The sequence below is a fragment of the Watersipora subatra genome, chromosome 10 (assembly GCF_963576615.1).
Source record: "Watersipora subatra chromosome 10, tzWatSuba1.1, whole genome shotgun sequence".
In the NCBI taxonomy this organism is placed as follows: Eukaryota; Metazoa; Bryozoa; class Gymnolaemata; order Cheilostomatida; family Watersiporidae; genus Watersipora; species Watersipora subatra.
The window spans coordinates 8,567,514-8,580,973 of record NC_088717.1 but is presented as its reverse complement, the minus strand read 5'-3'; the positions used below and the strand labels follow the sequence as shown (position 1 = coordinate 8,580,973).

General features: G+C 36.1%; 1 protein-coding gene across 1 annotated transcript; it reads right to left on the bottom strand.

The window, feature by feature from the left end:
- Window positions 1–97: 97 nt before the first annotated feature.
- Window positions 98–13,255, bottom strand: LOC137405571 (phospholipid phosphatase 1-like). Its single transcript, XM_068091866.1, has 6 exons — window positions 13,133–13,255; window positions 9,093–9,250; window positions 7,660–7,816; window positions 6,818–7,029; window positions 1,774–1,953; window positions 98–647 (listed from the first exon to the last, which is right to left on the bottom strand). Exons 1-6 carry the CDS (start codon window positions 13,191–13,193, stop codon window positions 570–572), a joined length of 846 nt encoding a protein of 281 aa, XP_067947967.1. The 5' UTR covers window positions 13,194–13,255; the 3' UTR covers window positions 98–569.
- Between the last annotated feature and the right edge of the window lie 205 nt (window positions 13,256–13,460).

Here is a 13,460-nt window from a genome sequence, read left to right as displayed (position 1 = left end):
CCTTCCTACTTATTTGTACATATACTTTTATGACCTATATCAACTGCTCAATCTACTCTGTGTTTGCATTCAGTTTTATTTATATCAAAGATTCAAATGTTTTGTCATGTTGTATTTGTCATGCATTAGGCTATAGTAACTACACAAAATTCAACTCTTTTCAAGTCGATATAAACTACACAAAATTCATTCTTTTTAATTTGATATAAATAATGTATTCTCTCCAATCAAGCTTTGTGTTATAATAACTAGATTGCGTAATGCTGCTATCTCATTCTCTGTTATCTTTAGCGGTTTGTGTTCAGCGAAGCTTCAAGTTGTTGCAATAAAATGCCATAATTTTTGAATAACAATGACAACTGAGTGTTCTAAGAAATTGGAGGATGCATCACTGCTGCTGACTACAGAGTGGCTGAGACCTCCATTTCTGAGTGAATCTTTGTTCATGGTCAGAGGTTAGAGTCTGGAGCTACTCAAAATAGTGTGATAGCTTCATCTCAGCAAGCGATTCATTGCTAACCAAGAAGTTCCCAAACTATTCACTTTAAATGAACAAGACAAGCGCTTAGCTAAACATTGGCATCTCTTCTGCTCACACGTCCTGCTGTTCTGTAAGGGTCTCTGAATGACTTTGCCACATACTTGACCTGAAATCAAATGGTAAAAATGTGTCAAACATACACGTTTTGCAAAATTTCAGTTTTGTACCCAAAACCGCTGTCAGTCTGATCTCTACAAATTATGTTTGTATATATGACCCAAATCGTCAGTAAATACATCAGTATGGTGTCTAAGATCAATGGATTGAAATATATTGCAGAACTTTGGTTGTAATCGATCTTTTTAGGGCTATCTAAGCACATCTATCTTGTTCGTTTCAACCTCGGTGACAGAAGTTTCGTGTGACCTGCACACGTAACTGTTTTTGTATGTCACAATTACATGTAGCTCCCCTACCAAAACCTCACGCTCAGATTTGTCCTCTCACGCGAACATTGCTCAGCTTCTTACAGGGTAAATATGCAGTGGGCCAACAATTAGTCAGTACTATTGATATTTTCTCTAGCACACCGTCAATTGATGTATCAATCTCTATGCGACTGAGACCTCTCTGAGATCTCTCTGGATAAGCTTATTACCTAGTAATGTGTAAATGTTACAACTACTAGTAATCAATGAATAACAGTGAAGGAAACCCACAGAGACCTAGCTTATTTAATGTTTGATTATTCTTGAGGTTTCAATGCAAAAGTTTAGACCTGATTATGTAATGATACCCTGGATGAGTCTTTCAGCATTCAGTTTGTATTATTTATAATGGTTGGTATCTTTTCCAATACCGAGTGCGTACGTAAAAGTGAGAGGTTACCAGTTGAAATATCACAGATAACCCGCTTTATAACTGTCAACTTGTTCCTTATCTATGAGTTTACAACTAAGTATATATACAGTAATGGTTAATTGTTTAAAGTATAATGCACTAAAGATATATATAATAGGTATTGTCTTGCACACAAAGAAAATAGAAAAAGCGGAAACATAGGATTGCTAGAGCTGTATAAAAATTGGAGCATAGTTGAAAATATTAAATGCACTGGATTGAATTATAAATGGGAGTGAACCACCACAACATTTTGTTTTTATACATCCAACTACCCATTGAAAAGTCGTGTCAGCTATTCCTGAAGCCTTGCGTGAATCCAGCAAAGGTAAGTGAATCCAGCAAAGGTAAGTATAAAATAGATGATGAAATGATTTTAAGTCATAACTTACGGTTAACAAAGCCACGGTGGCCCCTAAAAGAAAGCCTGCAAGGACGTCACTCATGTGATGCTTGTAGTCGAGAATTCTAGACAACCCAGTAAAGTAGGCAGCCGTCATGAGCAGGAACTGGAGGAAGTGTTTATACAGATAAGACAAGTCAAACCTTGGGATCCTTGTTTGTATGTAGTACTGCAAACCAAAGAACTAGAATTATGAACATTTTTCAAACTTATATTACAGTGGGTAGAAATTAAAGCTAGGTGTGGTTAATAACACAGTTTTTTTACAAATATAAATTGCTGGGCTCTCAATTCGCAAAAAAGTTTAAAGAAAATATATTTAAATTCGTATTACATAATTTCTATGAAGTAGAACATTTGCTCATTCAGTTGACAAAACAGCAGTGAAAATTTATCCAAAATTCTTTTTTAATTGGTCACACGTAGCTTCAGTCCAAAAAAAGGATATAGTTTGTATGCCAATGTGCGCTACGGTCACAGCTGACGCAAGTGGTAGCCACAAGACTGAACTCAAACAAAACGTAAGTAGAAGGGTGAATCGAAATAAAAAATCTGTAGCATCCCATCTGTGAACTGCAAAAAAACACACATATTACTTCATCTTGTTAATTCATGAATGCTTGAGAGTTCATTATTTCACTGGCTACTATCTACTAGCCAGTACTACTTGAGAGTATATCATCTCACTGGCTACTATCTACTAGCCAGTACTACTTGAGAATATATCATCTCACTGGCTACTATCTGCTGTTTGCTCACAGAAACATATTTGAACATTTTCAAGTAACACTTAGAGAATATTTAATCCGAAAGACAACCGGCTGTCCATCTAAAAAAGGCACATCTCATTACATGTGATATTGAATACAAGCAACATCAGCGACAAAATGGCTATCCACGGCTTTTGAATTGGTTTCAAAATATCAAATTCATGATTTGCTCATTCTTGCAACTATTGCAGGTTTCAAAAATCTGCGTAAACTATGCCTAGAATATTTGTGTTCATCTTTCAAGCACAAGGCAAAAATCATTTTCTACAAGTATTATGTGACACTAACATAATACATCCAAAATTGTTTTTTTTCTTTATAATTTTTCTATTACTATCACTTTCAATTCACTCTCTCAACTCCACTGGCTAATAAGTTATCAACTTTTATAACACTTCTGTTCAACTCACTCAATAATTTCAGATGTAATGTATGTCTTCTCATTTTTGTTTTGACACTTAATAAAAAAGTCATTTTTTTGAGGATTTACGAATGCCAATAAAAAATTATACATATTTCATTATAAGTTTATCAGCAGTGAGCTGGTTTGAATTCACCCAATCTTGCTCTAAAATGGCTTGGACATCGTTTATTTTATGTTTTGATAAGATAATTAAGAAGAGTCCTTTGCAAAACAAGACAGAAATGCATATAGAACATTGAAGCTCGTGTCAGCTTATCATTTGGATACTAGTAGTTAAAACCTACATATATTTATTCAAAAAATCGATTTGGAGAATTTATATTTTTGATAGTCACTAGCTAGTTTGTCAATTCATCCCTACTCAAAAAAGGTTAAAGGTCATAGCAATTTCTTGACACCATAGGTTTGGGACTGCTTTCAATACATTACTCACATTACTCCATGTTGCTCATGTTAGGTTGGCTTGCTAGAACCATTATAGCATATTCATACAATGCTATGCTTGGAATATTCTTGTCAATGTTTTTGAGACATTTGACCTTATGACCTTTTATTTTTGCTGTCAACAGACCACAAGTTGTTATGTCAGTCTGTTGCTGCTCAGGCTTCAAGGAATACGAACGTTATATGCTTGCGTTGCATCTACTCTTCCTTTACTTCAACTAAACTCACAAACACAACAATCCATAGATATAGTAAACCCTAGATTGGCGAATAGCTATCAATACAATGGAGCAAAAGTGAGGCCTATAATTGGCTGTTGTTTTCACGACGTTACGTCGTAGTGATGTGCATCACAGCATCAAAGCCTTCATTTGAGCAATAAGTTTAGTAGTGGAAGCACGCTTGGCATGCTAGTTTTTAAGTCATAAACATAACAATAAGACCAAATTCTTAGTGAAATGTCATCAGAAGAGACCACAACACCCCAGGTATATCCTGAATTGCCCATAACATAACAGAACTTAAACTCAAAACAAGAAGTTCTCAACAATATCATAAGCTATCTATGCCGATTAAGGACACCAAGCTGAAAGCTGCTAGTGGAAAATAATAGGAAAATCATCATCATTTCGTCATTGGTTTTGAGTCAGCAGCCAAATCTGTACATGACATTACTCAATATCTTTTCAGCAACTACCCTTACATCAACTACTTCCTAACCTTTAAGATCAACCAGGATCACATTGAGATTCTGTTTCCACAATACGATCTAAGGGCGGCTATAACTATAACCCGGATGTGCAGTGCTTTAGATCTGCACTTCGAGCACTGTTCATAAAAGCAGATATCACACCAAGTCCCAATGTTAACTGTATTGATCTGGATGTGAGCAGGGCTGAAAAAACTGGCCAACTCCTGCTACATTCTCTGGCTAGAAAGAAAAAGAAAGAAGAGACAAAAGCTGAGGAAGGTGAAGATGACGAGTTCGGTGATGAGGATTTTTTTCTAACTCAAATGTGACGAGCGTATCAAGTTCTTGACCGATGTCGAAGTAGTGGGAAGTAGAAATAGTGATGACATAACCCTAATCTCAGTTAACAACAGAGGAGGATTGGTGACCAAATTGATAGGCCGAATATGAATTGCTGCAGAAAAGTGCCTACGTTCACACATGGAGAGCTGTGGTATCACACAGAGCTTTTAAACAAGTAACATCACAGACAGTAACATATATGTCTTATTACATAACCTCCATCAAGGTTTTACATGTACAGTGCATGCCAACAGTCTACTCAAAACTATAGTAAATCGCTATACTAAAATCAGAAAACACTATGCCGCTTCAAAGAAGGAATCTAGTTCAACCAACCTTAGACAAAAACTATCTCGTCTAGTCATTTTCAGTCATGTCTAATGGGTGTTTAATACAGTGGTCCAGCGTAACTGCTTCTAAACCTCATTTGATTCATTAGTTTGATATTAGTTTAATTTCTATTTGGTCACTCTTTGTATTATCAATAATATAGAAGCTTCTAAATCATTGGTATTATTCATTACCATGTGTGTAAGATTCTTGCCTTTCTCATCCAAAGTCATTACAGTCATACTTCAACTTACGAGCTTAATGCGTTCAGAGACTGAGCTCATATGTCAATTGACTCGCATGTTGGTGCAATTTATTTATATATAGAACAATTAAATATATATTGATAGGTTTTCATACTCTGAAAATGCAAATAAAACACTCAAAACAATATATTGTAACAGAAAGAACATGTTGGTTATTGTCCTAACTTACCACATGCTTTCAAAAAGCAACAAATAAAATAATGCAAGAAAATGTGATTAATTAAAATGTAAAATTAAATACATACAATATAGCAGCTAACGCTAGCATTTGCCAGAGAGGGAGAGATAAGTTATCCTTCATTACAACAGTTGACTTTGATAAATTTAGATTTTATCCAAGTCTTAAAAGATAAAATTAAAAGCAAACATAAAAGCAAACTTTAATCTTTAACTTAACGTAATTAAAGTTTTTTTGGCATTCATAGTTTTAAGTTTCTCGCTGGTTAGCTAATTTTTTTTTGTTTCGCTCTCACGACTAGCCGGCCGTTTTAAGACAAACCTATCTAAGGACGTTTGCCTTTGTCGCCCTTTCAACGTGTTGCGATCAGGACGAACACAGGTGTTGTCACCAAGGGTTAATGCACGACCGCTAGCCAACTTGTCCGAATGTCTATTTTTTATAATCTTGATAGATAGCACCGGCCATTTTACGTAGCATCGTTTCAGTTACGCAGTCACCGGCCAATTGTTTGTCTTTTATCCAAAACCTGAGCAGTCTCTCCATCAGTGGTCGTGAAGATCGCTGCAGCGTTTAGAAACTATGGTTAGTCCTTTTGCAGACTGAATGCCTTGAATATAATCCTTGTGTTTGATAATTGTGGATGTATTTCTGTCATATTGTTGAGCAAGCTCAATCACGCATACATCTTTTGCATATTTTTCAATAATTTTCCGTTTAATATCAATTGTTATCATTCGATTTTTCTTTGCATTATCTATCCTTTTACTGGCAAACTTTCGGTCTACGCACGGTACTTTTAATTCCCATAATTCTGCACTGAAAATCGCGCACAAAAACATGGTACAAAAGTATAATCTGAGCAGTTGAAAATTACAGAGTGATGCTGTTCTCATAAAACACCTCAGAAATACTTGGTAACTGACTCATGTGCTCGTATCTCAAACATATGTTAGTGCTAAAACTTGCTTAAAAGCTGGCTCATACCTCAAGTTTCTCGTACGTTAGGGCACTCGTAAGTTGAAATATTACTGTATATAAGTTTTACATATTTTCAATAAAATATGCAGTCTCAGATGCACAAACTATGGAAAAATTGAGCAGTTTTTAGTGCTAAGTCAATAGGAGTTAATAGATCAGCTGATTCGCTTTGCACATCACCATGACGTTGCGTCATGCTAATTATAGGCCTCACTTGTTTTGATTATTCGCATATCTAGGGTTTACTATATCTATGCAACAATCAGTTTAAAGCGGTTGAAATCTGACACCCGCTTTCATTAGACAATTACAAGGATACATGTGCAGAGATCATATCAGACTGCGCATCAGTGGAAGGCTTTTGAAGTAGGCTGTAGGTTTTTTGGGAATACAATAGCATGTGTTTGTGTCATAGCTATATTAAAAAGAGTTTCCCATAAAATAGTTGCCCTTTTATTTGTTTATGGAATTATACAATATATCAATGACTCGACAAGAAATAAGTACTATTATGCTGCCGGAAATAGTAAGCTGAGGGACATAATTCATCAAATAGGTCATCGGTAAGGTGATAAGTAACAAAAACAGTTAATAAGAAGCCACTTACACAGAGAAATGTGGCAACGTACGCTGACTGGGAAGCGTGGCCTGACGGAAAAGAAGTTCTTATAAAGTGTAGGATGTCAGCATGTGGCTGCAAGCAATTATAGTCAGTTATGTACTCCATAGTACAGTCTGTTAGGTTTATGTCCGGACGGCATCCTGCGAAGAAGTTAGGCCTCAGTCTACCCACGCTGTACTTGCCAATATCTGTCAGGGCTAGAAATGTTTGCCGATGGATAGGCTTGTACATGGCAAAAACAAAACTTCATGGTTGACTGCAAGACCGCGCTACGCTAAACACAAACATATTCAGTAATTATAGTTAGATAAGTAAAGAGTGTATTAAACCACAAAATCAAAAAGCGAATTACAGTTAAAAGCATATTAAAAGTTATGTTGTTATATATCTGGTTTCTTTCTAGCATTCTGTTACTTTTTTATAACTTCAACACTTTTTCTTACATATTTTAAAAATTTTAGTTGTAATTATTTTGAATATCAATATTAATAATTAATGCGGGAGACTGGAAAAGATTTGCAAAGAGATTTTAAACTGATCACGACTTGATTTGATATAATAGCGAACATACCTGGGAATGAATTTTTTGTAAGACAATTCTCAGATAAATGGAGACAAGAAAGCATAGTTTTCATATACAAAAGACAATTTTGGTATTTATAGGATAGAATGCAAAAATCATTAAAAACATGGAGGCTAATTCTCAAAGGTTATTGCTTCCTCCTTCCCACCCATCACAACCAATCATAACTTTTATATTCATTTTATACAGTGGAAACAATAACATTGCATCAAGTTGTGGTAAATCGCTTGAAAGAAATCAGTACCTTGTGTAGCCATTGCACCGAACTGCATCAGCCAGAAGTAGGAGCATATCGTGTAAATACAAGGGTTAAACTGCGTGCAGCAGCATATTGCTTTACCACCCATAGCTCTACCATCTTTCATAGCTGACCTATACTGCACAATTTCTGTAGGCAGCAGCTGAAAATAAAAAATTTAACTATTGTAAGTTTTCATGAGTTACTGTGTAAATGACATGATGAATGGGAGCTTTTCTTCAATTTACCACAAAACGCACATTCCTGTTGATTTGGTAGTAGTTTTCGAAGACTGGCTTGATCCATTTTCCTTGAAATTTCCAAACTTAGTCATTCTCAATGCATGCCGTTTTGCAATTTGCTGTTTGAATTTGACTGTCTAAATTCCTAGCTGTTAACCACCTCCTTAAGGAATTTTTTCTAATTACAGCTTAACTGTGAAATATGACCACAATCTTACAAAAGTTAAATACACACATACGTCTGGTGATAAACTAGACAAGGTCTTACACTTACCATGTCATACATGTAGTAACTAAAGAAACCGCACGCTATAATCACTGTGTTTCTGTGCTTCAAATAAGTTTGAAGTTGCCTGCTGCCGGCGAATTCACACCCTACCGTTTCAATGAATCAGATTTGTGCTATAGATCTTTCCAAGATTTTCAGTGTATCCTCCAAAACAAAACTTATTGAAGTAGAATCACTTTTGGGTCACGGTTACTTTGAATTCATGTGTAGTCAACTAGTTGCACTGAAAATAATAATTTTCCATCCTTGTATGAGCAAAATATTCTTGGCCTGCAGATGTTAATGTGAAAGCAATAAGTAAAGCAGAAGCAGTAGTGAATAGCAGAAGAATGTTTTCATTGAAGATACTCGCGTGGTTGTGTGCTGAATTTTTTTACCTCCGCAGAGGAGAGCTTCGTCTAGTATTATTGATCCCAATCCATCAGCAGTCAGGGTTTTTATGATGTCAACATACGATGTCTATGTACCCGCGCAAAGAATGCTTTCACACAAATTTAGCGAAGTGACAGTGTCAAATGTATTTGGATTTTACTTTTTCAATGAATTGGTGTGGAGGCAACTCCAAAGCCATTCAAAGCATGGAAACGCAGGGACTGTGCAAAACTTTGCCAGCGAAGCTTGCTAAAGTATAAATCTATTTTTTAACAAAATCATGCACATATGTGCAAATTTTTTTTTTGGTATTTGATTTAAATATATGCATTACATAAAGCCGCAAACACAGAGTTTAATGAAAACATCCTGTAACATTTTGAATTGAGCTTCGATAAGCATTTTCAGGTGGTGGAGTGTCTAAATAATTTTTCAAGGACTAGCATTTTGTTGCATGCATCCGTCATCTCTTAGACCTGTTTTTAGCTCAGTTGAAAAGTGGACACTGTATTTTGCCACAATAAGTGTAATCTTACCAGAAGCAGTGTAGAACCAAAACAGATTCCAGCAACCATAGCTATACCAACAGTATCCTTTTCTTTGTAAGGATACATGATATTTTCATCATTGCAGAAGAATCCTCTACGCACAGGAGCCACATTACCGATATAGAGGGCTATTGTAGGAGTCGCGACTACAACAGCCAATGTTGAAGCGTTATACCAAACTAACAAAACAATTTCTAAAAAATTTGCGCAGAGGCCAAAAAATTTAGGCAAAACTCATTGTATGCATTGTTTTGAGTACGTGCATCCTTCCACCGACATGTGCATGCAACCCTATTAACTATTTCAAATGATTACTTCAAAAACTGCAGCGTTCACTCAAAACCAAACAACAAAAGCCCTTCTAATGTGTTGTTATATTAGTACACAACACTATAAGCTCTGACAGACTGCACAGTCTAAAATGACAAGATTCAGAAATACTTTTCATCGCCATGAACATAAATGGTAAACGATTCATACAGTACTTGGATCAACATACATGTACATTCAATTCAACCTGAAAATAAAACACAATTAGATAGGGGTAACCGGGGCACCGTTGGCCAAAATTCACTTATTTCACCATAACTTGTGTGATAGTAATTACAACTTTCTGAAATTTGGACAGGCAATTCACATATATTTGATGTATTAAAACATATATTTTCAAAAATCTAATACTGCTTTTGTTACCGGAAAAACAGATTACAAAAGTACCTGGCTAATGGCCAAAGCTGCCCCGCATCCGGGGCAGCTTTGGCCACCACTGGGGCACAAATGGCCACTCCCTGAACTGTTCAGAATTTCTAACTACTGTTGCATATGTTTTGATTATTCAAACATATCAAGGTAACTAATTATTGTATTTAAAACATAGTATAATATTTTTTGAACTAAAATATGACATTTTTCATAAAAAATTTTGTCCATTTGTCAAGGACTTGCCTTGACAAATGGATGTATTTCTCTGGGACCACTATGGTGTCACTTGTAATAACTGTACTCCACTGTATGAGCAACTAGGTTGATCTGATGGTACAGGCTGTTCCAGAGATGGGATCTCACACGATGCTGCATCTGAGTTTGGATGATCAGTTACAAAGGTGCCTAGAAACTCATCGTCAGCAAAAGCATGTCTGTCAAGTGGTGAAATTCCTGGACGTCTGAACCCTCATGGGATATTTGAGATAGTCATTGCTAGTGGGAATGATTTTCCTAATAGGCTGGCAACATCATATATGTAGACAGTCTGTCCTCTGCGATTCAAGTGCTATGGGTTTACAGCATCATTTAAATAGCGTTTTAGAAGGCCATAAACCGTTATATCAAGTGATTGGAGTTTGTTTTACAATGGGGAAGGAAGGTTAACATTACCACACCATTCTGCTTAGCAAATCCAATTGCTGCGAGGTTTAGGTGGCTGTCCTGGTTGTCAAGTAATGACAGGGCAGGTGGTTCTCTTGAGCGTCGACTATGCTTGATGAAGTGCTGAGGCCACTGTTTGAAGATCTCGGCATTAATCCACCCTGAAGGGTTCGCCGCACCAATAGTTTCATTTGGTGCTCTTGAAAGCATGGGGAAAAATAGAAATGGTGAAATAGATCTTCCAGAAGCATTTACTGCTCCGATCATAGTCACCAGAATTCTACGCTCAGCAGATATTACTTGGACAACTTGGCGAGCTTTTTGGTCTGCTAAATTCTTGTTCCACGGCATAAACTAGTAGCCTCTGGCTTGTGACATGAAATATTTGAATGTCTCTTCAAGAAATCACTCATCCGGTAATCACCAGCACATTTGTTAGTGTCCCACTGCGGTGGGTGGGCCCTGTCATTTATTTTAGCATATTCATATGCTAGCTCACGTGCATGTCACTTTGTTAGCCCATGATGGTGCGTTGACGACAGAAGCAGGTGATCCTGTAACTTTTCTTCTTGGTCTGCAGAGAAGACCTGTCTAGTGACATTTGATTTCACAAATTTTGTGTTGTCAAGCTCATTTAGTTTAGCTTCATTAACATAGTTGTGCAGTGAAGACTTTGGTATGCCAAGATCTTTTGACACCTGCCTTACAAAAAGTCCACCTTCCAACACATTATTGACTGCAGTAAGCATTACATCCTCATATGTCCATGTTGGTCTTTTGCTGGTATAAGTTCGAACCAAAGTGTTACACTCCAAAAATAACAGTAAACCCTATCCTTTAAAAACAATTGTAATGTAAAGATCTAAGCAATAAAATGCATTGTTATATCAGTTAAAGCATAAAATTCTCAGAGTTAAATAATATCAGACAAGTAACTTTGTATCGGGGCACATTTGGCCATGGCCAAATGTGCCCGAACTCTGTGGCCAAAGCTGCCCCATCAGCTCATAATTGACAAAATACTCACAAATTACTAAGTGATTGGATATTGGCTTTGACTACTTCATTAAATTAGCAACTAATGCCTACATTTTACCTAGTTAGCAAGCTGGTCTACTATTTGTACTTCTTCAGAAAAAAAAACTTCCAACTAATGTCTTTCAAATGTACTTTAGCTCACTAAAACAATAATTTACTTACCACTTCCACAATACTTCACATGTAGGTCCAAGATTACAATGGGTGGTTTATTAGATCATTTCGTTTGTATTATGACAGAGAGAACAATTTCAATAATGTTTTTCTTAGTAAAACTGGGGTGGCCAAAGCTGCCCCATGGCCAAAGGTGCCCCAGTTACCCCTACTGTTCTCAAACAAATTAGTAGTGCCAAAGTCGAGATGAATAATCTCAAGTGTACATAACTAGCTGTAATTGATTTTTTCAATGCAAGGCACCCGGCTTGGCATGACTGCAAAACCAATACACTTGGCCGACAGCTTTTTAACTACTGCAATAACCAAAACTTTGAAGTGATAGACAAACACAAAGGCTCCACTTTCTTCTGTAATAATGGTGGAAGTGTTATAGACTTTATCATAACAACCCAGAATACAGCTGCCATAATAAGCAACCAGTACACAAATGACTTCACAGAACTTTTCTCAGGAGTACCAACAAGAGGCCACCTTCCGGTGTGGACATCGTTTACAATACAAAAGATAAAAAAAGACCTGAAAATTTCATACTTTTGGAACAGATGTGAGGGGATTAAGTATACTACACAATTAAAGATACTTTCAGCAGAAACAATCCCAGAGATTTTTGCAGAAACCGATCTTACAATTACATGTATATGGAACAAAATCTTTGCCAATCTTACTCGTCGCAAAGAATCAAACGTCCTAAAAACTAAGCTATCAGGACACTGCAAACCTTGCTGGACTGAAGAACTATCAACCTTGTGAGAAGAACCAAGACAAGCAAAGGAAAAATTCAAATACAGAAGTTCCTTTAAGAATGGGGATACAGTTGAATTGTCAAAAAAAAGATTCAGAAAAGCACTAGAAGATGCAAAAAACAAAATTTCTGGACACAAAAATTTGCTAGAATTTATACATGAAAGCGGCGATTCAATTGAAAACATAATTAACCCACTGCAGATAGACCATAGAAGTAAACATCAATGATACTCACACAGACAGATGATACAGACCATATTATAGCCATCCAATTATTAATTAACTATCGATTCTGCCACAATCAGTCCTCATAAATAATCTAGACTTCAGACATGAACACTTGTATATAGTATCACCCATTTTATTTTTGAATAAGTTAGCCTACATAACTTATTTGAAGTCATCATCTCAGGTAAACTTTGGTTAATTTTTTTACACAAATAATTTCAAACTAAGCATGAATTGTTCACTAATATCTTGTATTCAAGATACCTTTACAGTTTTCATTTTATTTGATAATATGCCTGCAAATAGAGACTTTTTGTTACCCTACAGGATGAAATTAATCCATGGCTTTAATAATTCAGGAGTTCACATATAGTCAACTCTGTGAATTTTTAAAATTAATAAATATTTGATTTTTGATAGCAATAAAGTTCCTCACTTTGAAAACTACAATTTTCATATTTGTTAAAGAAACTTACCTAAAATCGTTACGCATACATCCACCACTATACGTACTGTCCTTGCGGTTCTCCTCTCCATCAGCCCACTCACATTTAGTAAGATCAGCGACTCTCTCTTTCTCTCTCTCTCTCTCTCTCTCTCTCTCTCGCACTGACATTGCTTGTAGCTACTACGGCTTTATCTAAAATCGATAGAGCGTATAAAATCAATTCAGAGTCGGATAAAGTACACTTTAGTAAAGCCATTCAAAACTTATAAGTTATGAGACTTTTCAATGTGGAATAATCTACTTAATCTTGAGGGACTGCAAAATTTTCCACTGGTTTAAAAATCAAAATAAGACTA